The sequence below is a fragment of the Zonotrichia leucophrys genome, chromosome 1, assembly GCF_028769735.1.
Source record: "Zonotrichia leucophrys gambelii isolate GWCS_2022_RI chromosome 1, RI_Zleu_2.0, whole genome shotgun sequence".
Taxonomy (NCBI): Eukaryota; Metazoa; Chordata; class Aves; order Passeriformes; family Passerellidae; genus Zonotrichia; species Zonotrichia leucophrys.
Window position 1 is genome coordinate 89,901,881 of NC_088169.1, and position 23,672 is coordinate 89,925,552.

The window sequence follows — 23,672 nt, forward strand, 5'->3', positions numbered from 1 at the left end:
TGAAGTTTGGTCAGTTTATGAAAGGGGCCTCTATGACATGGCTGCCTGCAAAAGTAGGGGGCTCAGTGACCCAGAAGCTGCCTTCCACAACTCTTGGGCTCAGGTCAGACTGACCCTCCATGACCAAATCTCAATAACAGGTCCAGAGTCCTCCACAGCTTCTTGCCTGTCCCACTGAGCTGGATGTGCTTGCAAAAGAGCAAATGGGGAAACAAAGCAGGACCTTTGCCCCCTTGCTACCACTATATTAGCTCTGCATAAATGCCGGGGTCTCAGATGAGCACCTACCTCAGCCTGAGAAAGAGAGAAAGCAGGACAGGTAAGAGCTGAACTCTGTTCTGGTGGCTTGGACTTTGTGACTGGTGTATCTAGCTCATAGACCAGTGGAAGTATTTTCTAATGTGCCCCTTCTGCTACTGTGAACTGAAGTGTGAGCCCTGCTCACACTCCGTAGCCAGGAATGGTGCTGAAATAGAGGAGGGTGGGAGTACCTGGGGCCCCCTGCTCTGAAGCTGAGTGATGGATGCTCCATAAGACATGGATGCTCCATAAGACGTTCACAGGAGGGTCAAGCCCATGGTGGGAGTTGCAGAATTTCAGTGTTGGGAGATGCATTACTTTTTCCCAGGTGCCTTCACCACAGGGACTGCAGGTTCTAAAGTGGGTAAGAGCATCTGTTTATGCTCCTGGGAAGCAAATTTCTGCCTTTTGTGTACACGGAGAAAAACTGGCTTGGGGATTAAAAATCAAGGAAGGGTAATAAAGGAACAACTATGCAAATATCTAGTGAACTGGGTGGTAGCTTTTGGAGGTAATCTGCGCAGAAGGAAATAAAAATGGATGGAAATCTCCTTACTGGGGGATAAGGCAGAACACTGACTTGTAACCACCTGGTACAGGATTTAGCAAAGCAGTCATATATAATAGACTTTCAGCCTTTTTTGCCTTTGCAATTCCTATGTTCAACGTTTCATTCATGTTCCTCTGAGTTATGCAGCCCCCTAACTGGGGGCATAAATAAATTTTAATTTCTAAACAGCTTTTTAAATGCAGTGTGTTTGGAAACTTGTTTAGATATAATGTCATATTTCCAGTGTGCCAAGTAGCAAATTCTTACTTTTTTAAAAGAAAAAAGTAAAGGAAGTCACATGAAGCTAAATTTTGCATTCATTCACTTTTGGGAACTTGTTCTGCTTAGGCTACTGTCTGCTACATTAATCCCAGAGTGAAAAAGACAAGGGAACCTAGTTATCTACTTGGGATTTTCCTCAACTAAAGCAATACAAAGTACTCAGATCACTGGGTCACTAAGATGATCATTGCATGTCATGTACTAACTAGCACAATGTTCTTTAGAGCAATTTACCAAAACAAATCAAATGAAGAAATCCCACAATATGAATTTTTTTAGTTGTTCTTAAGCATTTTGGAAATCTATTCTGACTTCTAGCACTTTTACTGGTTTGCTCAGTGCTGAAACAGGATTTTAGCTCTCATATAAAAGAACTAGCTTTAACTGCCCATATTTCTTTGGGCTCTGAAAGTATTTATTGTGGATATTTGTGAATATACAAAGAAAAGATAACATTTTTATACTGCCTTTTCCTCACCGCTTCAGAGGAAATGCGCACGATCTTTCTGTTCTTGTCTTTGTTTACTGGTTAGGTTTGTTGCAAAAATCTGATGTTTAACCAACGTTTTATTTCTCTGAAAACAACCCAAACACTGTATGCTGATTCCTGCAGGTCTCTCTGTGTAGAGAGCAGAACTGGTACTCAAACCATGCTGCAATCCAGGGCATTGGTGATAGCTCTGATTCTGCTCCTTGGCACCACTCTCCCCGGTAAGTCTGAAAAGCTTTGCGGTTTATCTGAGACAAAGCTCAGCTCTACAGCTTCTCATGCATCATGAAGTAGGAATGAAGCCGAATAATTCAGTTGAAGACCATGAGCACACAGTGCTTGGCAGTGTGGAACCAGTCAGTAGAGACCTGGCATGGAAACTGCCCATACTTGGTGCAAATACTCTGCCGTGGAAGGTCTATGACTTAGATACCCATGACTGGGTGAAGAGAGTGTGCTGAATGCTGTAGAGCAAATTCTGGGAGAGCTTCTGGATCTCAGAATTTCAAATCTCTTCCCCTGCAGCTGGGGGAAGATACCAGAGACACAAGAGACATGAGAAACCTCATGGGCTTTTACCTTTTTTCTCAGAAGTGCAGTCAAAGTCCATCTTTGAGAAAGACCGTCGTGAGTTGCTGGCCATCCCTGAGACTATTGCATCTTACTTCTATGAAGCTGTGAACAAGGTGTCCCCTAAAGTCAGCCAGTTCTTGTTGGATACTGTCCAGAGTCCAACAGTTATTGCGGCCAGGTATGGAAAGCTCTGTCCTAACACTCCCACAGCCATGTGTGAAAAGGGAGAGGGAGGTGTGGGAGAAAGAACAGCTATCTCTGTGGAGAGATCCAAGGGGAAACTAATCAGCAACCAAAGCCTGATGTACCAAGGGAGCGAGGTGCTGGAAGGGGGGGGTGAGGTGATACGGTCTGCTGGTGAAAGCTCTTCCCAGGGAGGCACATTGCACACAGTGTTCACAGGGATGGCAGATACTGCTCTCTGTCCACGGGTAATGAGAGAGGAGGCTGCTGGCTGGTGGGCAGTCAGCTCCTCTGGAAGGGTGCTGCAGTGCTGTGAGGGGCTGAGTACTCAGTGACAGACCTGGCTCTAGCTGTGCATGTGCCTTGCTCAGCGTAGGGGAATGAGTTTCCTCACAAAAGGAAAAATATGATCACTCTAGAGACAGTTTCATGTAACTCATGGCACACAGGTACTGCCTATTCCTGTCTTCTGAGGAAAGCCCCTCTAGGACTGCCGAGGAGCTCTGCACTCCTGGTGACAGGCAGAGTGGTAACTACAGGAAATGGGAATTGCCCCCACATACTTGTGTGTCTTACCACATACTCTGTTGTCTCCTGCAGACAGAGAATCGCGAAAGAAGCAACCAAAATCAGTATAATGTTTGAACAGATGATTGAAAAAATAAAGAACCTGTGGTACACAAGAGTCCTAGGCTATTAGCCAAATTAAGACAAGTCAGCGTTTCCTGATGTGAGCGTGTAACACCCTCCAGCGTCCTCTTTCCCCCGGCCCCCCCTACGGACCAAGATCAGTCAATGAGACAGAATCGATGCTCCTCTTAATGCCACTAGAGGGAACCCACCTTCAAAGACCAAAAGATGGAAGGCGTCTGCTGAAGGCATCTGCTGAAGCCTCCCCAGAAAAAAATCAAGCAGCTGGGCATAGGGAAGGCAATACAGAGATTCTTCTGTAGCCAAATCTTGAAAATTAATTCCTCCTGAATGGCTTGGTCATTGACCCTCTAATAAAAAAAAATGTTGGTTGTTACACTTCCCTAAGTCTGTTGTTTGTATTGAGCATTATGGAATCTTACTCGCCTTGGCATCCCATTCTGCTGAGAATGAAGCTGTGATTCACAAGAAGTGTTTGCAGGCAATGCTAACAAACCCTGAGTGTTCAGGCACTTTTAACTAAGCTCAGATTTATTTTGGGTGGAGGAGGCACTACCTGAGCATCTCTTAGAGTAGCCACAACTGATTGTGCTCCTTGGTTAGGTGGGAAGCAAATAGGTGCACCTGTATCTCGTGTCTGAAGATTTCAGATAATTTGGGAAAACAAATGCCAGTAAATTAAACTGTCCATCAACCTAAACTGGACTTTGGAAGTGTATCTCATTGGTCAGAGAGGCTACTGAATGAGCTTTTCCAAAGGAGAAATGAATGGAAAATTTCTCACTATCTTGACCAGTTTATGAGAGGGGCCTATGCCTGGCACTGTGTGTGAAGACCTGGCAGGTCCTTGTCAGTCCTGTGTAACTGCATCGGCCCAGATGCCCACACTGGACAGAGAAATCTGTCTTCTTTCTCATTAAGCAAGCAGAAGCAAGTAAGAAATTTTTTCTGAATCACAGCAGGAGACTGTGGCATAGGCTAAAGCAAGTCAATTGTTTTGTTGTTTTGTTTTGTTTCTTTAATTATCAGTCAGATCAGCTATAAGCTTGCACTTAACCACTTGCCTGGAATAAAATCCCCTCATTTTCTATTTTCTTTGTCCCAGCAGCCCCTTTTTACCATCTGCAATCATAATGAAATCAGGGTCTCCATGCAGTGCAGCAAGTTCTTCCTTGTCTGATGGCTTCACTAGTTCTGCAGAGATGTTTTGCAGGTTTATTCATTGCTGCTTGTATTCCTTAGACAGTCTGTGCTTCTCTGGCCCAATGAACAAACATATATTATGTAAATAGACGTGTATTTAGGAGGAGATTCAGAAAAGCAGACTGTTTTGCTGATAAGAATATTTACCACATGAAAAAGCCAGGTGCTTTAGCTCTTTTGCTACAGGGATGACTTCCTGCTTGTTTCCCATGTGTCTGTTCAATCTTTTCTTTTTTTTTTTTTTTTTCCCTAAATATAACACTTAAAAGGAGAAGCCCTGCAACTTAAATCCTATCTTGTCCCAAGGAATAATTCAGCACTCTGAATTTTCTCAGAATAGAGCTTGTTCTTCTGTCATTTCAAAAGCACTTCTTTCTGACAGAGTGAAAGTTATGAGTATATGAAAGAGCCTGAATAGTCTCTTAAGAATTTGGTGTCCTGGAAATCGGCACTTCAGCCTTTTCAGTCTACTTGTATGCACTGCCAAAAAGAGTAGGAAAAAGTTTGGAAAGTATAGGGGTCCTCATGTAGCATTTTGAGCCTGTTGTGTGACTTTACCAATGCAACCCAGTGATACTTTTGTATTGCATCACTGCACAGCTGAAGCAGCACAGTAGCTGGTATGAATTCTGTGCTAAAACATTAAAAAGTTGACATTTTGTTAAGTGCACTTAATTTTATCTTTTTGCTTCTTTGCAATATGACCTCCATAAAATCCAAGCCAGACGAATCCGAAACAGCAGTTTGATGTCTGATTTTAGCAGATGGGCAAAACAGAATCAGACTGGAGATCTCTGTGTTTGTTTTGCACTCAATCTCCTCACCATGTAGTTAGTTATCTGTGCATTTTTATGCTTGAAAAAAACAAGTCGAAAACCTTCCAGGTCATTAATCTCTTGTACGATCTACAACGTGGGGAAATTTATAAAGAGCAAAGTAGACAACCTTACACTGCCACTTCTACCCCTGATGTTACCAGCATCCTTTAAGACAGAAACTAGCAGCTGAGACAGCATTCAGGCTGGGATTGAGTGGAGGAAAAAAAGATTTTTATCCCAAAAAGGACCCTGGGGCAAATTCATGGGACATGTAATGAGTGGGCCATTTTATATCTCAATGTTAAACTATTTCATATCTACTCTCAATTCTCAGTTGGAATAAACAGGTTAATCTGTAATTTCTTTTTAAAATATGTACAGAAATCACTTCCCAAGTGATGTCTGTTGCAGAGTTCACTGAGTGCTTCAAGATTCTTGGAGAGGCTTCGTAAGTGAAGCATTTATTTCAGTGAGATTCATGTCATAGAAACTTTCTTGTTGAGTAATTATCATTCACTTTGCAGATTTGGAAAAGTTTGTGGTGTAACTGGTTCAACTGAGTCAATTTGCATGAAATCTTCAGAAATGTCAGATTTCTGTTGTTTCTGAGATGGGGGAATAACTCCTTGCGTGTTCACAATTTCTGCAAAAAACACCCTTTCGTGAGAAATATTTTTTATGGTGGGTACTTTATACCATTTTCAGTGGCTCGGATTGCTGATGGCATTTACACTTCCCAGCTCCCCTCCCCTCTTTAGTGCTTGGAAAAATCACTAATTAATGCTAAGGGAACGCAGGCCTCGGGCTCTGTGCTGCTTTGCGCAGTGGTTGCTGCCCTTATCGACAAACAGCCCAAGTCCTTCGGCAGCAAAAAAGTCCAGCGTAGGATGTTTGAGAAGGCAAGGACTGGAAAAAATCTTGTAAAATATTTGAAACCTCCGGCTGGTACTCATACGCAGACATTCCATCTCAGTACCGCAGTTTTGTCCCCTCGTGAGGGCCTTGAGACCAGGCACAGCGAGGGGAAGGAGAAGACTGAGATGCTGGACGCGCACTAAGGCCCAGAGCTGACATCGTTCTCACGGCTCTGCCCTTCCCCACGGGCTGTTGGCAAAGAGGCTTCCCCAGGTTTTAAACATAAACGCCAAAATCACAAACGGGGAGCCGTGTGTGCATGGGGGCGTGAGGTCAGTGAGCACAGAGGGGCACAAGGCTGCGGCGGGGGCACAGGGCCGCGGCGGGGGCACAGGGCTGCGGAGGGCGGCCCAGGGCTGCGGAGGGCTCGGCGGGCAGCGGAGCCTTGCGTGCCGGCCGGGACCGCTCAGCGCCGCCGCTCTCGCTCCCCGCCGGCCGCAGCGCGGGCGCTGACTCAGAGCGGCACCGCCGCTTCGCACGCGATGCGCCCGCGGCCCCGCACGGCACGCTCGGGGGCGGGAGCTGCCCGGGAGAACACGGGGTCCCCAGCCCGGCAGGGGATGCTCGGGGAGGCGGGAGTCGGGCAGGAGTGGCTGTAGGAAGGGAGGAGCAGTTTTACAGCCGTAATTCCACTCTTTGGTGAGGATGGGACAGGTAAATGCCCCCCTGCTGGCCGCCTGAGCCCGTGGAATGGGAAGTGTGTTTCGGCATGGGCCGGGCTGGGGCTGCAGGCTGCAGCTGGGCCGGCGTTGGGTGGGGAGGGTTTGGATGTTGTTTCCGCAATGCACAGAAAGTTTTTCTCATGTGTTTGCTCGCTTACCTGCGTGCTCACCCGAGAGCTGGGGGCTCCTTTCATCTGGGTGTGTAGGGACCGCGCTGTGCTTTGCAGACGCAGTCTTTCGTGGGGGAGAAAGGGTGTGCCGGGCTAGATGATCCCGTGTTGCAAATTTGGGGCGATATGCGATTAGGCCACTTGTCAAAGTGTTTATTTGTGAAATGTTTCTTAAAGTGTTTTTGAGTTTGCTATTAAAAAACCTAGAAAACTGCAGCATAAGTACAAGCTAACTGTTTTGACAGCAGCTGTGTTAAAACTGCTTTATTAAAGTTTCCCAGTACCATGACATGGTGCTGTTCAGATGTGCACCACAGCATCAGGTACACCCCGTGCCTCGTGGGAGAAGCGTTAACCTGCCCACTGCCATACAGGAGTGTATCTGGAAATGGTTTAAAGAACATTTGCTATCGACCCTCACATGCACTGATTCCTGAAGATCTTAACAGAATAAATATTTACAAGTACAGCTGCTGTACATGTCAGTGAAGAGCGCAGATCATTTATATTCACCTGTATACATACTCACAGCTGCCTATCTTCAGGTTTACAGTAGCATCCTTGTTAAATGGATTCAGATGTTGGTTTTGGGGCTATTTTATTCTCAGTTCGCTTGAGAGAAAAAAACTTCAGATGTGAGGGAAAAGGTGTGAGTGACCCAGTGTTTGAAAACAGGTGGATTGAGTTCCCTGCTTAGAAAAGATACTTCAAGACAGTTATTTTTTCCTGATTGTAACATTTTCTCTTCTTTCCAAAGGCTTCATTGTCTCTTGCGTTTCTCGGGGGTGCCTGATGTTAAAAGTCCTGCCAGTGAAGAATTGCTCTCTTTGGAGTGGAGCACAGATCCTCCCAGGTAACCTGCCCTTCAGCAGCGGCTCCCAAATGCTGTGCTCAGATGGGCTTTGATACTTGGAGGGCACATGACTGTAAAACAGCCGACGTGGCTGTGTGACCTGCAGGAGTAATCTGTTCTCAGCTGTGGTCAGTTAAATCCAAAGTTGTGTTGTTTTGTTGGTTTTGGATTTGTTTGTTTTCTTTTTTTTTTTAAGGAAGGAAACCCACACAAATCAAACCTTTTTAATGGCCACTGGCTGTTTTGTCCTTAGTTTAATTCTGCCTTTTGTCAGTTGAACTGCCACTGAGGCTGTTGGCTAATTCAGCCTTTCAGGTTGCCCATATTTCTGAGCAGGTTTGCTCAGCATGAAAATGGGAAGTTTCCTATTTCTTCTTTTTTGGTGACAAAAATAGTTGGAGCTACATACAATTATTTTAGCAATCTAAGTAACTAATTAAGCCTTTTCTGGTCAGGAGAAGGCTTGTGGTTTTTAGATTTCAAATAAGCTTTTATTGTTCTAATAATAAGGTTGACTTGATAGAAATCCTATTTTGTAAAAATAACTGGTAGATTTTGCTAGAGGGAGAAAATGATAATTTTATTTGGAATTACCCATTCTTCCAAATAGTACTTTGATACCCCAGAAAACTAAAATCTATTATATAAAATTAACATATGTATACATGACACGAAATACTTAACTATTTATTGAGAAGCAATGCTTCATCCAAAACGGTCATTAATCTGATTAACTGTGTTTCTAAAACGTTCTTTGTTCATATAAACTCCATTCTTCTTCTTTGGACTTCTTAATAGCAGTTAGGTTTAAAAATTTTCCACTTCAGTTGTAAGCGCCTTTTGCTCCATCATATATTATTGAGGAGGGTTCACTATGGGGATGAAGGAGTGAGGAAAAGAAATATTTCTCTGTTGAATTGACTCACCATAGGTCAATAATTTTTGCCAGCTCATGTGCAGTGTTAGAAATATGGTGCAGGCAATTGTCATCTGTAAACCTAGAGAAAAAATCTTGTATCAAAAGACAAAACACAAGAACAGCAGGCACTGTTAGAAGTTTTTTGGGCAGCTCATTGGCAGCTATCCACCAGAGAGGGCTGGCAGGTAATGCAGACATTGCAGACTCTTGTCATAACACATAAAAATATGGAGCACGAATGCAGAAAGTACTTCAGTTTTTGACATGCATTTTCCCCCACAGAGTACCAGGGTTTATGACTGACTCCCTTGATGAAGCAAATCTCAGACCTGACTTAAATAACTGAGTAAATAAAAAACCTGGTTTTGAAGCACCTAAATTGGTATGTGGCAGCATCGCTGTTCCCTGAGTGGACTGACTAATAGGTGGTTTTACCCTCAAAACTCTTCAGCTTTCCTTTTAAAGGAATGTTTGTTTCCCTTCCAGTGTGTGTAAGGAAAGTGTGTGGTTAAAGGGTAAACCTACAAGCTCAAAGCCAAGTAACAGGAATCTCTGAATAGATTTGCCATGGCATCTCATGATTTTCAGTGAATTTGGTGAGTTCTGAGGATAAAGGACAGCTACCTACCCTTCTGGGTTTTGACACATATGTGTGAAAAATAATCTGTTAAGTGTGTGCTCTGAGTGAACCAGGTGATTGCCTGCAGTCTTCTTCAGCTGTGCTGGTAATGGCACTCGTCAGAGCATGAGTCAGAACACAGGCTTGCATTTTTCAGACAAAAAGGAAGATGCACATCACTATTTGTACTCTCCATGAACATAAGGCACTGTATGTCAAAGCCCGGCAGTTACCCTGCAGCTGTTAGCAGACTCTTCAGCTGCTGTGTTTTTATCCCACACTTTATCCTGTCCTTGCAGCCACGGGAGAAAAGCAGGGAGCAGAGGTGCCTAAAGCAGAGAACACAGATGCCCAAATCACCGTGACCTTGCCCTATTCTTCATCCAAGTTGCTTGAAGGCACCTTTGAGGAAGGTGCAGCCCACAGCATCAGGAAACCCAGTCCTGCAGCACAGATGGGACTGGCACTATTTGGGTGGCTCCTCTCTCTCTGTGAGGCCACAGAACTAAGAATTTCAGGGGTCTTCAGAGCTTTTGGAGATGAATCATTAGCAGGAATTCTAGGAGACAAATTAATCCAGCTGGGTTCACTGCTGGGTAGGTAGTTTGTGAGTTAGGCTTTTAGTCTTCTCAGCCAGCCAAACTCCAGCTTTCTTGAAGTTAGTCATATAAAATTCCAGTTAATTTTCAACAAAACCAGCCTTTTCCATACTGACAGTAATTCCTTATTTGGACAAGAGTAGAAATAAGGACTTATAAGCATCATCTGTCTAGTTGCACAAGTACTTAAAAATTAGAAGAGTAGGAGAGTTACCTCTAAGGAGCAGGTAAGGTTGAAATTAAGGTTGAATCAGCAGGGGTTTCAGACATTTTTAATAGCTTCAGGAAGGTCGCAGCCTCTTGAGTGGCTGTGCAAAAGTGTGTGTCAGGGCACCATCAATGTGGTTGCCAAAACACGACTCCTGGAAGCTAGGCGATTACAAGGGTTACTCAAAGTTTATTCTCTTCTCTAGCTCTAGATTTTTCCAAAGCCTTCTTCTCTCTTCTGGTGAGGCATCTGAAAAAGCTTTTAAATTACTTGGTTGTGTTCCTAAGTGGTCAGAAGTGCCATGTTCTCTGACCAGAGTTCATAACTTCTGACACCCTATCTGGAGCTAAGGTTTTGGGCACACCACTGCACTTCTCAGTGCCTTTGTTGCCCTCTTTGCTTCTCAGCACCTCTCCATCCATAGTGTCCTGGCTGGTTACGAGGAGAGCAGCAGTTTATGTATGTATATGTGTCTCTTGAAAGCTGCCAAGCTTCTACTCATACTTGCACCACCTTTTAGGTGGCATGATTGTATCCATGGTGGGTAACTCCCACAGGTTCAAACACAGGCAAAAGCAAATATACACCTGCCTGTATTCTCTCTTTTTTTAAATCTTCTTTTTTTTTTATAATGGCTTGCAGGTTTTCTCTGTGTGAGACATGGGTAGAAGTTTCTGTGGTTGCCAGAAACTTCTGAGGAGTGGGTGACAGGGGAAATGGTGGTTGTGGTCAAGCAGTTGTTCAGCAGTGCACAGAGGGAAGTCACATGAGTGGTCAAGTCAGGTGCATGGTACCATATATGGCAAACATTTGTGCTGTATTTAATTATACATGGTGTTTCTCAGTGCAAAAGCTGCTCTTTGCATTTCAAGTCTGACTTTTTGGACATTTTGTGTAGCAGTTTTAAAGCTAGACTAAAAATTTTGATGGATTTTAAAACCACTGACCAGGTTTCATTCTCTGAGCAGATGCCACACAGTTTCACAGTCTGGTTTTCTTTGCCTCAAACTGAGGGTTAAAGAAAGGGCATTCTTTGAGAAACAGCTGTTTTTTATATTCATATTAACTAGTTTTATCAATGGAGAAAGAAAGAGGGCATCAGATTCTGGGAATTCCATTGCAAAGTAAAAGACAGAGGTTGCTTGTTTGGCTTTTTTTTTCAGAATTGACTAGTAACTTTTGGATGCATCCAGTTATCTCCTGATATTATTGAATCTACTTCGCTTTTGAAGGATCTGCTTTTTAGAAAGTGAGTAGTCACCTTTTCTCAATATCAATGCTAATACAAATGAAAGCCTCTGAATTTATCTTGTGGGAAGTATTTTCTTTGACATAGGATTCTCACCTTACCTTCCTCGTGACCTTCTCTAGTCCCCAAAGCTAAATTTAGTCCAAATTTCAAGAGAAACATTTGCATTTTCTTTTTTGAGGATCTGTTGCTGAATTGCCTCTTCTAAAATCCCATGTACTCTAGAAAATGTGAGAAGTAAACAGCAGAGGATGTATATTTACTGATTAGATTTAGTGGGAGATTCTGACTAAGAATGTGGTCTCTTACTAATAATGAAACTGTTTTGAAGTTTGAAAATATGTATTTTGGTCACAATGCATTATTTAGATGATTGATATTGATCATGTTGGCTCTCAAACCAAAGTGGCCTCAGTTTCCAAAGCTGCTGCAATCTGTTGCAGAAAGATAAATGAGGTGAATTGGGAAAAAATCCCTACATTTTAACTCATATTAAAAAAAAAATATGAACACAAACAGCCTCGATTTGGGCAGCAATTTTTTTACCAGCTCAGAGGTGGAAGAATGCCTTTCTTCTTGAAGGCTGTTGGTTTTTAATCCACTTGCCTTCTCATCTCCCATATTTTGCATTCTTTTACTTCATTATGAGCTCAAGTCTTAGCTGCCCAGATGCTTGGGGCCAAAACCCCTCTGTCATTTAGTGAGACTGGGCTATTCCAAACCCTCCTGTCCCTTGCAGCAAGACTGCAGCAGTGTACTGAACACCTGCACCTGCAAACCGAGCAGCTGCTTGGCTTGTTATTGACAGCTAGAGTTCACTAATTGCAGGCTTTGTGGTACATTACTAAGATGTTAGATGAGATGCCATGGGCCCTTTCTGGTTTTCTAGGGGCTCCCAGCCACCTCTGTGTGTGACATCTGGTAGCATTGTAATTCCTTCTGAGGCCATTTAACTCACTGCCAGTTTCCATCCGTTGTGGATTTAGGTAGCTCTTTCTTTGTTCCTGTTCATGAGCTTATCCCTTTCTCTGACAATATGCAGAATGCTGGCATATTTGGTAAATTGCCTGAGGTGATGGATTTTCCATTGCAGGATTGTGGGTGTCTGCTTTCTGTTCTTCACTTGCTGCTTAACTCAGTGAAGCCTTTTAATCCAGAGAAGAATCATAGAATCATTTTCATTGGGAAGGACCTTTAAGAGCATTGAGTCCACGTGTTTCAGTCAGACATTTTGGGACACGCAATGATTTGTGCTCAAATCAGTTTGCAAATCTACTCACAAGTTCCTGCTGACCTCAAGAATAGAAGTGATCCTGCACGAACAACAAATTAGTATTCCAGTAGTAGCAGTCTATCTGTTAGAAGTATGTGTAAGTGTCCCCACCCATGAGCTGACATCTCTTTGTACAATATACCCTGCAAGCACCTGAGGAGAAAACCTCAACCTTCCTTTGTCAACAACCTTACTGTCCCTGTGTAGCAGTTGACAAATCTATCGTTGCAACATCATTACAAAGTCAGGAACTATTCTTTTTGTAGTCCACCCTGTTAGAAACCTGAGGCACAGGCAGGCTGTCAGGGTTTTTCCTCCCACCAGTCTAAAGGAGCCAGGACAAGAAGCTGCAGATGAAATCTGGATGCATCTAAGTCAGTGGAAGTTCTCCTCTTGGCTTCCAAGAACGAATCTTCACTGCGCTATTTGTGGAGGGTCAGTCCACACAGTGCCTACAGCACTTTTCTTGTCTTGAGGGCTGCAAGTTTGCCCTGCTTATTCTGGGTCTGAGGCTATGCAGAGTATATTTCAGAGACTCACTACTCTGCAACTCAAAGTTCCATTTAGCTGTGGAGCAGTTGTGGGTGTTAGCACATCTGCTGCTGAAATTAAGGTTGCAAAAATTCTTTGCCTATTTAAGCAAGCATCAGGTCTGGGTACAATTTTTCTTTGTGTTGAGATGAAATGCTTTATTTCTGAAAATTCCTGATTCATTCAAGCCAAAATGGAGACCAAGAGATGTATCTAACAGGATCCTGATTTATATCAAGAAGAAAAGGCACTTCAGCTTTGATTGTGCACACCTCAAGAAAGTGCACCAGCCTCTAGACTGGAGATGGTACTGGTGGTGTAGTTGTTTTCATTAAAAACCTTAAAAGGTCTTGATTTAATTCTAAGGCAATACAAAAGTATCTCTGAATTAATGAAAAGGTTTGTGGGATGGGCAGATGAATGTTTTCATCCCGACTCACTGACAGATTTTCTAGTAATGCTTTGCTACTTCTTAATGACAATGAAAGCAGAAGTTAGATTACAAAAAGCCAAACCATATTTATTAGCTGCAGTCATAATGAATTTATTTTAAAATAATAAATGTTGTGGGGGGAAAAAAGCCCAATCTAAATTGCTTGCCAATGTCTTTTGCAAGTGTCATATCAGAATTACACTATTTCCATTTTACATAGCAAACCAATTTACTGTTATTCCATTCTTTTAACATTGATAAAATAGGCATCCTGTTACATTATTCAAGTCTACTACATTAAATACTTTCAATCACAATAATTTTGGTATCATTCTAAGATATGTAAATGCCAACAAACAAATAATAAATGTTAATATGGAATAGTAAAAGTTCCTGAGGTAAAGCTGTTCAAGTATAGGCTTTCTTTTCTTTGAAAAAAAAAATTGAAAATAATATTTACCATGTCATGAAAGTGCCAAATGACCTGCAGTTCACAAGAAAATAAATTACACTAACTCGGGTGAAAGACTGAAAGAAACTGGTAAGTTTTCCTTTGCTGAATTAGTTGCCTCTTATATATTTTAATTCTTTGCTCATGTGGAGCATTTGCTGTGGCATTACAAATGATTCTCCTCAAGCCTGACAATATTTATCAAGTATATTTGTTATTTTCCAGAAACTAAATCTTTGGGCATGAGATCTTGGTGGAGCTCCTCAGTAATTTTTCCAAAAAAAAAAAAAAAACCCAAAGGAAATAAAGAAACCAGCAGCTCTAACTAGGATTATTTAAAGTCTTGTGGATTGGATATATTCCAAAGTATTGTAGTGCTTTCAGCGAGGATTGAGGAAATAATGAACAAGTCTGACTTACTGTTTTTTTCTATAATAAAAATCGTATCTTAGTTGAAAGGCAAATCTTAGGCTTACTTTTCTAAAAAAAAAGAGTCTCTTGTTGTACACTTCATTTGCAGTTTCTGAAGGTCACTGCAAATAAATTTGAAAGCTTATAACTTTAAAATTGGAACTGACACTGGCCTCATTCTCAACCACTGGCAGGTCGAGGAAGAGTTGATGCCCTTCACGCAGCTGTAAGCCTGAAAAAGGAGTTTGGCAGTTAGGTGGGGGTGGGAGGGAAAGTCTGTCATGTGGAGGAAAAAAACCAAAATCTTTTAGAAGAGGTAGTGAGGGAGGAAACAAACACACGCAGTGAAGGGAGGGGAGAGCAAAAAGCTTGTGTGTCTCAGTGATACCCTTGTTTTAGCATCCCACTGTGTGCCACCAGCAATTGCTGAAAGACACTTCTGCCTCCCCCGAGGCTGCAGAGCCAGCTCTCCACCTGCTCTGCTAGCCAGTGTGGAACTGGCTGGGGAGCTGGGCAGGAGGTGCAGATGTGCGGGTTTCCAGGTTTGCGCTGCCCTTGCGCGAGGTCTGCTCTTGTTTCTCTGCAGACATTAAACAGCTCAACTGTTCAACAAGGTTCAATGCAAAATGCAAATACCAGGATTTATTTGTAACACTCAGAAGAGTCATTCCCATTTACAGTCATTTAGAAATTACAAAGGTGTGAAAAGCCATAGTGAATGTACGCATGCTGCAGTTACATCAGAGGGATGGCACTTCCGTTGTCCAGTCTCCAGGGCTTTTTTCCTTTACTGTCCAGACAGTTTTTTCATGAGCTGTGTTAGCTGACATAGCTGTCTTCCCTTTGAAGCCTTTAAGCAGGTTTGCATGTGTGTAACCTTTCACTCTAGCACTCACTCCTTAATAGAAGGCAGTGACTCTTTAGTTCTAACCCAAGAAATCAGAAATTGTGTTGGGTCCTCAAAAAAGTCCTAAAAAGCACAAGTGTGCTTTTGTTGCACACTTGTTTTCTTTAAGAGAAAGGTTAAGTGTAAGGTTTTGCTTGTCTCCTGGTCTCTCTGCCTTCAAGTTCTGTTTTTTTCTGAAATCCGAGGGGTTGAGCACTTTCATTATTACTATTAAAACTAAAGATTTAATGCTGTAATAAGAAGCTGAGACTTAAAATGCACAAAACTCGAGTTATGAGAACTGGTAAAACACAAATTCATTAAAATATTTGATTTTTAAGTTCAAAAACCTCCAAAAACCCAAAATTGATCAGGTTGGTTTGAGGATTATCGCGCACTACTGGTGGGCAAACTAGGAACAAAAAAGAAACACCGGGGTTGCTTTTGTTGCACAGAACAAAAACCTGTATATGCATAAATTCAAAGCTTGTCTCGGAGAGGCCCTGACTGAATCATATGGTTCTTTTCTGCAGTTTGTAGCACTTGTACTGGGGCTAAGCATTTGCACCTATTCCTTGGTATGAAGGTTTCACATTCATACCATGCATTGTCACAGCAATCCTTGTGAAGTAATTCTGTGGTTAAGGTTTCCATCTACCTGCATTTAAAAGGAAGCAACATCCCTCCCACCTGAAGCACTGGTTGCACTACACTTGCACCTGTCTGTTGCTTGTTTCTCCTTTTCTTTTCCTGCTATCTTTGGGGGAAGAAGTCCCTTCCTCCGCAGTCCCAGCCCGCAGTCAGAGGGACACAGAGCGCTTCCTCTTCCTGGCCGCATACTCCCCTGCCACAAAATTGGATAGGGAATGGCTCAGGGGGCTGTCCAGCGTATCAGAGCTGTTGCTGCTCATTTTCACCCATGGGCACAGGCACTGGAGCATGGCTCTGCGGATGTAGTTGTCAAAGAAAAAATAAATGAAAGGGTTGGCACAGCTATTGGCAAAAGCAAAAGGGCTGCTCACCTTCATGCCTAGGTGGGCAACCGTGCCAGAAAAACAGTCGGGCTGGTTTAGGAGTCGCAAAAGGATGGCCATAAGCTTGAAAAGGTTGTAAGGGACCCAGGAGACAACAAAAGCTGCCACTACAATGAAGACAATCTTGATGGATTTTCTCAGTTTCTTATCACGTTTCCCAGCCTTCTGATAGTGCACACAGAGTCTCTTGGTGATGGAGCAGTAAAAGGTTAAGATACTAAACAGTGGGAAGAAGAAGGCCAGGATTAAAAGCGTCAGTGACATGATCTGTTTGACTTCTGTCACGTCTTTGTCTGTGCAGTAAGTCTTTCCATACTGCGTCTTCAGTTCTCTGGACAAAAGGGTTGGCACCCCTAAGCAGCAGGATAACACCCAGACAAAGATGCAGAGTGCTCCGAAATAGGATCTTGTCCTGATCCGCCGTGCGACAGAGGGGTGCATGATAGCCAGGTACCGGTCAGCACTCATGCAGGTGAGGAGCAGGATGCTGCAGTACATGTTGACTGAGATGACATAGGAACTAGCTTTGCAGAGGAAAGATCCTACCCTCCAGCTCTCGCCCGACACCTCCATGTCCACCCACAAAGGCAGTGTGATGAGGAAGATGAAGTCAGATGTAGCGAGGTTGATGATAAAGATGTCAATCAGCCTCCGGACCCGCCGCTTCAAGATCAAGGATGCTATCAGGATTGAGTTGCCAACAATGCCCACCAGGAACACAGCACTGTAAAGGACAGGCAGGAAAGTAGACAAGTGTTGCAGGTGCTGGTACTGGCACTGGTCATCGTAGTAGTAGTCGTAGTTGAAGGTGACTGTAGGCATGGATGACAGCGAGGTGAGTTCCATTTCTGGCCCAGCTGTCCTCATCCTCTCTCTGAAGAAGGCTCTGAGCCTCCCCTACCGATCCCTTCCAGATCTTTAAAAATATTTTATCAGTGAGCAGGGAGGAGGGGGAGAGCCGGGAGGAGGAGAAAAGCGGTTTTTGTGGGGAGATAATTTGTTTGCTTTTAACCAACTGCAGAGGCGAGAACGAGTATCTGATGAGTCAAAACCCTGCCTTCAGAATAAATGCATTGTGGCTTTTTTAAAAATCAGGTATAGTTTTACTGATTCTGTCCCCCTTTTGCATTTTTCAGCTTCAGGTTTTGCTTTTCTTTCAGGTGGAGGAAAGGTATTTTTTGAGATTCTGAACTTTTTGGTTTTTAGGAAAGTATATTGGTAGTTTGAAGAAATTTGAGATTATACCAGCTTATAAGAAACCCAAGAACAGTGAATTCAGGTGCCCCAACCTTTATCTATATTTAAAACATTTTGTATAAATTGCTTGTCAGGGCAAGTCTGACTTTCCTGAGGCTTGGAGGTTTTTACTTTATTTGACTTTAGGATTGTTGCTTTCTGTTTGAAAACAATTCACTCATATAAATATATATATAGGGAAAAACATTTAAAACTCCTATATCCATTCTGCCCTGTAGCTGGTTGTTCTTCATCAGTCCCAGGTTCTTGGCTGCCCTGCCAGTGCCCCCCTCCTGCCCTGCAGCCCTGCCAATTCCCCTATGCCTGGACTTTCCACACCCAACTTAAGGAATGTATTGGAAACTTTGAAAATAATGTTCCAAATTGTTGTATATTCTTCTACATATATTGTATATTGAAACTTGACTTGATGCTCCCATCCCCCCACAGGCTTTCTCATCAGCCACAGTCCCGGACTCTAGAGCAGTGGTTTGTTCCTTCTCCTTCTGGCTGCACAGCCTGCGTGACGCCTGAGCTGTTCTCATAAACAGCACTCACTTGTCTTACCGAGCTCTGATTTCCTTCATCTTTCATGTGCAGTATCAGTATTGCTCCAGCTGTGGCTTACCTTACAGACAGCCCTTTCAGCGTTTCATAAATCAAACAGAAATTCTCATTTTTAAAACTACTGAATTCATTACACCTTTGTCAGTGCATACTAATTTGAAACCTGCACTATTGGTCTTCATCATCCCTCCTCTCTTCTAAAAATAAACTCATTTTCTCCTTTCTCTCCCTTCCACCAGGACATTCACAGAGCAGGCAGGCCTCCAGGATTCTCAAGGCTTTGAAGAAATCGCCTCCTGGTGCGTGCTCCATCCCTGAGCAGACAGATTGCATCAGTTTGTGTCTCCACATGCAAAAAACAATTCCAAATTGTGTGCACAGCGAGTTAATCCCTCCAGAGCGCTCTGGATGCACTCAGATTCACTCTCCCAGTGCTCAGGTTATGCGCTCCTGTGCAGCAGGTTCCTGGTAGACTTCCAGGCACCTGGAAAAGCAGAAGCTGCTGTAAAACGACTGGCTGCTGGATGGAAGAGAATTTAGGTGGGCACTGGCTCATGTGATATGCTGATATCTAATAAGTACTCACTTATACACAACTGCCTTCCTAACTGTAGAGCACTAGTGGACTCCAGCTGACTAACTTCATGGAATGTGTAAGCATTAAGTTAATGAGTGTAATTCAGCCATCACAAACTCTGAAAAAGGCTCAAAAACACCGCAGCTAAGACTATTGGTTTGTATGCCACAGAAGTAAATGTGACCATGTAATGAATAACAGGCTAAAAATCATCTTCCTGCTATGTCAAAGTGGGTTGTAAGCATTCACCCTAAAAATCATTGTATTCTCTTCTAAGCAAGAGGCAGTTTTTTAATTGTTCAGAGTAAAAAAAACTCCATGGATTTGTAAAAGGCCTTGTTGTTATCCTAGAAGTAACCTCCTGCACCTGATTGCCTGAAATACAATTCCTATTTTTAGTGAAATGTAAAAGTCTCTTCTGTGGTGATTACAGTGAGTAGGTACTGTTGCTGCAAGTCTTTTTCTTTATGAGAGACTTGTCAGTGGTCAGTTACAGAATGGATTTTTGTGCCAGATTATTTCTTCCCTGGCAAAGCTGGGAGAAGGAAGCACAGAACCAAACTCCTAAAATTCTAAAAATCAGTTTGCATTGAGGACATTGCAATTTGCATGCAAGTGACATCAAGTGTAAACCTGCAAGAAAACACAGGCTAAAAATCATCCTCTCACCATCTGAAAAGTACAAAGAATACACAGAATTTTCAGCCAAGACTTGTGTAAAAGTGCCCAAGTAGCTTACACTTTACAAAAACAGTGGTTGATGAATTCAGTGCAGAGGTGAATTTTATGTGATCTTTGCTTATTTCTGCTTCAAGGAATGTATTTTAGTTTTGGTTTGTTTTGTGTTTTTCTGGTTTTTTTCCAAGAAGCACTGGGAAATAGAGGCATTATTAGTACTAGGGCAGGAGACCAGCTGAACCCTACAGTCAATTCTACACTTGTTCTGCCTCTCTTGCAAAGGTGGAACTCCGTCTTGTTTTACTCTGCAGTTAGAATATAACAGCTTACAAGCTTTAGAAGTCAGACACAAACTTCTCTTCCCTCCATTGCACACTACTTCATACTCCTTGAAATTCACTCCTTCCCTATCTCATCGCAAACAAAAAAATTAATAACTTAAAAAAGCTTAAAGGCATCATAAAGACACTTTTATATATGTGTATTCCTGTGTTTGTTTCTTACTTTGTTGTCTCCCTTTAGATTAATAGCCTTACTCACTAAAATAAAAAATTAAATAGTAAACCTTTTCCAACAGGGACCAACTCTTCTGTACTGAATTTGCTGTGTATTTCTTGAATGTTCTAAGCAGACGTAGAGATGTCACTGCATGTTGCCATATTCCACATGTGACACTTCCTTATCTGGGCAGAAGAGTTGTGAAGATAATTTAAGCATTCTTATGAATAATAAAGTGATGTGTAATTATCTGAGTGGAGCAGCAGCAGGCATATTTGTCCATAGTCTGGGGTGTTTTTATGTGATAGGGATTCACTTAGGGCATCATGTAGTGTCTTACTCTTCCCACATCTCTTTTTCCTGAGACAGAGCCAAGCTATCAAAAATACTGAGTACATGGAAACTCCTCTCCTAACACCCCTGTATAGATATTATAGAAAGCTCAGGAGGACAGACTCCATCCTCTCCTCATCCTACTCCAGTATTCCCACAGCATTTTCCTCCTCCCAGGATTCACCAGATACATGTAAACACTTTCACCAAACACTTTCCCCCCTGAAAATTCTCTGCTGAAGCAATCAGCTACTGGTTTGGCTCAGGTGTATGTTCTTCAATCTGAGATACCCATCTTGTCCAGCCCTTGATGCAGCTCTGAAAAAAAAAAATGAAGCTTCTGAGTATTCAGAGCAGGTATTGATGGTGGCCCTGCATTTGGCCAGATCTGCCTTTGGCTGTGTGTTTCTCTGACGGCTCTGCCTCTCTCAAATGCACCTGTGAGATCTGCCAGATGAGAGTTTGCATCATTCCTCAAATCTTCCTCATAGGAATGCGGAGGTATTTCCAGCAACAGCAAGGGAAAAGCTTTCGTGTCTTTGTTCATGGTTCTGCACCGCCTGTGATACCTGTATTGTGGTAGGAAGTCATATAATTTGTGGGGAAAATATCTTCACAGGAAGTAGGCAGTGTTGCTGATTTTCTTTTTTTACATACACCACCCGCCCCTTAGAAATTTCTGCAGTTGAAGCATTTCAGGTAGCAAGGTGTGGATTTGGTTTATTTGGTTGTTTATTTTTTGTTCATTTGTTGCTATTGTTGTTTTACACCCTATTTTTTACTAATAGTTTAAGTGTCATTTTATTCCAGCTCGTACATGGGCTTTTTATAAGCACAGTCATCTAGATAAAATAAGCTGCATGTCTGTAAATTATTAATAGTGATAAATGCTGAGAAGGACAGAGGTTCATTTGGCTGTAAAATAAAGTGTAGTCATTTCTGAATGATTTCACTTAAAAACCATGTAAGAAACAGACTTAATTAAAAAAAGAAAAAATCAAAAAGCCTACACTAAATTGGCTGAAACTGTCCTATTATGCTATGACTAGTTAAAGGCATGCTCAGAGGCAACCACATGAAGGCTAACCAATGGAAGTTTCATCCCTCAACAAATAGGAAAGGGTGGAACCTGTTCAGGTAAAATTGTGGCCACTGAGGGCAATGCATCAGGATAGACTGAAATAGTTTTGTGCTGAGAGCAGCGGTCTAGAAAATGCAGTGCAGGAATAAAATTTTTTTGTACACTTATTCTTTAAATATTAATTATTGTTTCTTGCCATTTATCTCATCCTTTTTTAATTTATATTTTTGTTGTTTTATAATGTACATTATATATTGGTGTGGTAGTACATGTGTATACTTAAAAAAATATTTACATAATGAGTGCCTGCTCAAAAAGATTTTACTGACAAGGTACATGATGAAAAGATGTGGAAACCACTGACATAGAGGATGAGTATCATTATAATGCCCCAGTGCTATTCATGGTATTTGGGAGAAGCACATCTAGAAGGTTTTTTGTCTGTGAAAATTATACTACTGTGTCCTGTGCCACAAAAATATTAAAGAAAAATAAAGAAGGCAGAAATAAAACCAGGCAAACTGCATAGAGAGGTCTGAGGGGAATCAGAGGATTTTCTGCTCACTCAGGCTGTGTAAAATGCTCATAGATGGTACCTAAAATTAAAACTGCCCTTTTTATTACTGCAAAAAGAATATTTCTTGTGGGAGGTGGCATCTTGTAAGTTGACTCATAGTTTTGGGAAAAACAGGCAGAGACTTTTGAATGCCTTTTCAGGTCTGAATCAATAACCCCTGGTGTGAATGTGATATATGAAGAGGGATTTGTTCTTTTTTCATCCTCTGTCAGCTTCATTTAATACAGACAGTGCCACCTCCTACAAATGTTTACTTATTTCCTTAGATTGTGAGAACTAAAATTACAGACATTTTGTACTAAACAATTTAATTATTTTTTGCAACATATTGGGGTTTTGATTTTGTTTGTTCTGTTTGCAGCACTCTGATGTTAAACTCTCTGTCAGTGCCTGAGAAGTGAGTAATGCTTGTGATCCAGGTCTGCTAGCACAGATACTTTTGCAAAAAGCAAGAGCAGCATTTATGCTACAGCCCTCAGTATTATTCCCTTTGTGCTTGTAAATTAAGCAAACTTTTACTTTTAAAATCTTCCCAACTGATCCTGTTCTGTAACTAAACCGATCAGCCAGCGGTTTTGCTGAGGCACATTGAGGAGGTGTGAAAGGAAGAGAAAAAAGAAAAAAAGATAGTTGTTGCAAGGAATGACCCCGTGCATTCACTTGTAATGTTTTTACTGGCTTACTCTTTGATATAGAAGGGTATTTTTCCAGCAAAAAAACATCCAGGCAAAGTCTGTAGAGAGTATTTTATTATAAGTAAATAAAATGAAAATGCATCTCTTCACTCTGGATGCTTTTGAGCAGCTGCACATTTCACATTGATCAGGGCAGATTAAGAAAAAGAAGAGGTCACTGTAGCCTAATTTAATAATGCAAGTAGCAGTGGCTGCAAAGTTTTTCAGAATTGATTTTCATTTTTACTAAATTAGATCTTTTAGGAGAAAAACTGAAGATGTGCCAGTGTTAGATAATTCACTGCACTTTACAGTAAATGGTTCAGACTCTGCTTTTACCATGGCTTAGAATACACAGGGGTTTTGTTGAATTTTTTTTCTTTTAATGTTTTCTGGCTTCAAGCTGTGATAGCTTTTCCAGGTATACAGAAAGAAGTTCCTGGTTTTTTTCTTCCCTATTGCTACTACACATATTTTATAGTCTGGCAAGTCCTTAGTTCAATAACTTAGCTCCTTAAATAAACTCCTCTTCAGTAAATAAAATTGGCTGACCTTGGTGATATATTTCATTGAGAGAGATTTTCTAATTGCTCAGTGATTTTCATATCCCTTTTCAGGTTTATCTCTATTTTGTCAACGTATCAAAACTAGATGTGCTATTTCAGAGTCAGCAGCAATTCTAGATGTGATACCACATCTTTCCTCCTTGTGATTTCTCAGTTTGTACATCTGAGGTTACGGGAAAGTTAGGGTTTTTTGGGGGAGGGCCACTTCTTGGCAGTTGGTACTTCACCAACATTTTTCCTTTTCATTTTTCGTTTCCCAGGATAAAATCTCAGGTCAGGTAAGTATAGACTCCAGTCTTTGCTTTTAAATTAATGAGCTCATCAATGACCTTATTGAAATGCATGTTTGCTTGCCCCAGCTGCAACACGATCAGGTCACCCTGTCCCAGTATCTTCTCCATGTCATTATTTACCCTTCCCTCGTGTCATCTGTGAGGTTTATCAGCAATACTCTGCTTTCTTCCAAATCACTGATAAAAATGTCAAGTATTTAGAGTCCAGGATTAATCCCAGACAGACCCAAAATATGCCTTTGTAGACAGCTACATTATGAGGTGGTGGTGAGACAGCTTCACGTTCCAGAAAGTGGGGCATATAGACAGAAATTTCTTAAATCAAATGT

General features: G+C 42.0%; 2 protein-coding genes and 1 long non-coding RNA gene across 5 annotated transcripts; 2 read left to right on the top strand and 1 right to left on the bottom strand.

The window, feature by feature from the left end:
* The first annotated feature begins 1,754 nt into the window (after positions 1 to 1,754).
* LOC135442612 (apovitellenin-1-like) lies at positions 1,755 to 3,281 on the top strand. The gene is made up of 3 exons (XM_064702585.1): positions 1,755 to 1,843; positions 2,214 to 2,373; positions 2,979 to 3,281. The coding sequence occupies exons 1-3, from the start codon at positions 1,783 to 1,785 to the stop codon at positions 3,076 to 3,078; spliced, it is 321 nt and encodes a 106-aa protein (XP_064558655.1). The 5' UTR covers positions 1,755 to 1,782; the 3' UTR covers positions 3,079 to 3,281.
* Positions 3,282 to 6,460: 3,179 nt separating this feature from the next.
* On the top strand, positions 6,461 to 19,805 carry LOC135442620 (uncharacterized). Of its 3 annotated transcripts, none has more exons than XR_010438693.1 (4): positions 6,461 to 6,619; positions 7,555 to 7,650; positions 11,159 to 11,244; positions 18,306 to 19,805. It is a non-coding gene; the product is annotated as an uncharacterized LOC135442620 (long non-coding RNA). The 3 variants fall into 3 exon arrangements; XR_010438692.1 differs by lacking the exon at positions 18,306 to 19,805 and adding an exon at positions 12,338 to 13,768; XR_010438694.1 differs by lacking the exons at positions 6,461 to 6,619; positions 18,306 to 19,805 and adding exons at positions 7,419 to 7,472; positions 12,338 to 13,884.
* On the bottom strand, positions 16,030 to 17,130 carry GPR15 (G protein-coupled receptor 15). Its single transcript, XM_064702598.1, has one exon. The coding sequence runs from the start codon at positions 17,128 to 17,130 to the stop codon at positions 16,030 to 16,032; it is 1,101 nt and encodes a 366-aa protein (XP_064558668.1).
* Positions 19,806 to 23,672: the final 3,867 nt, after the last annotated feature.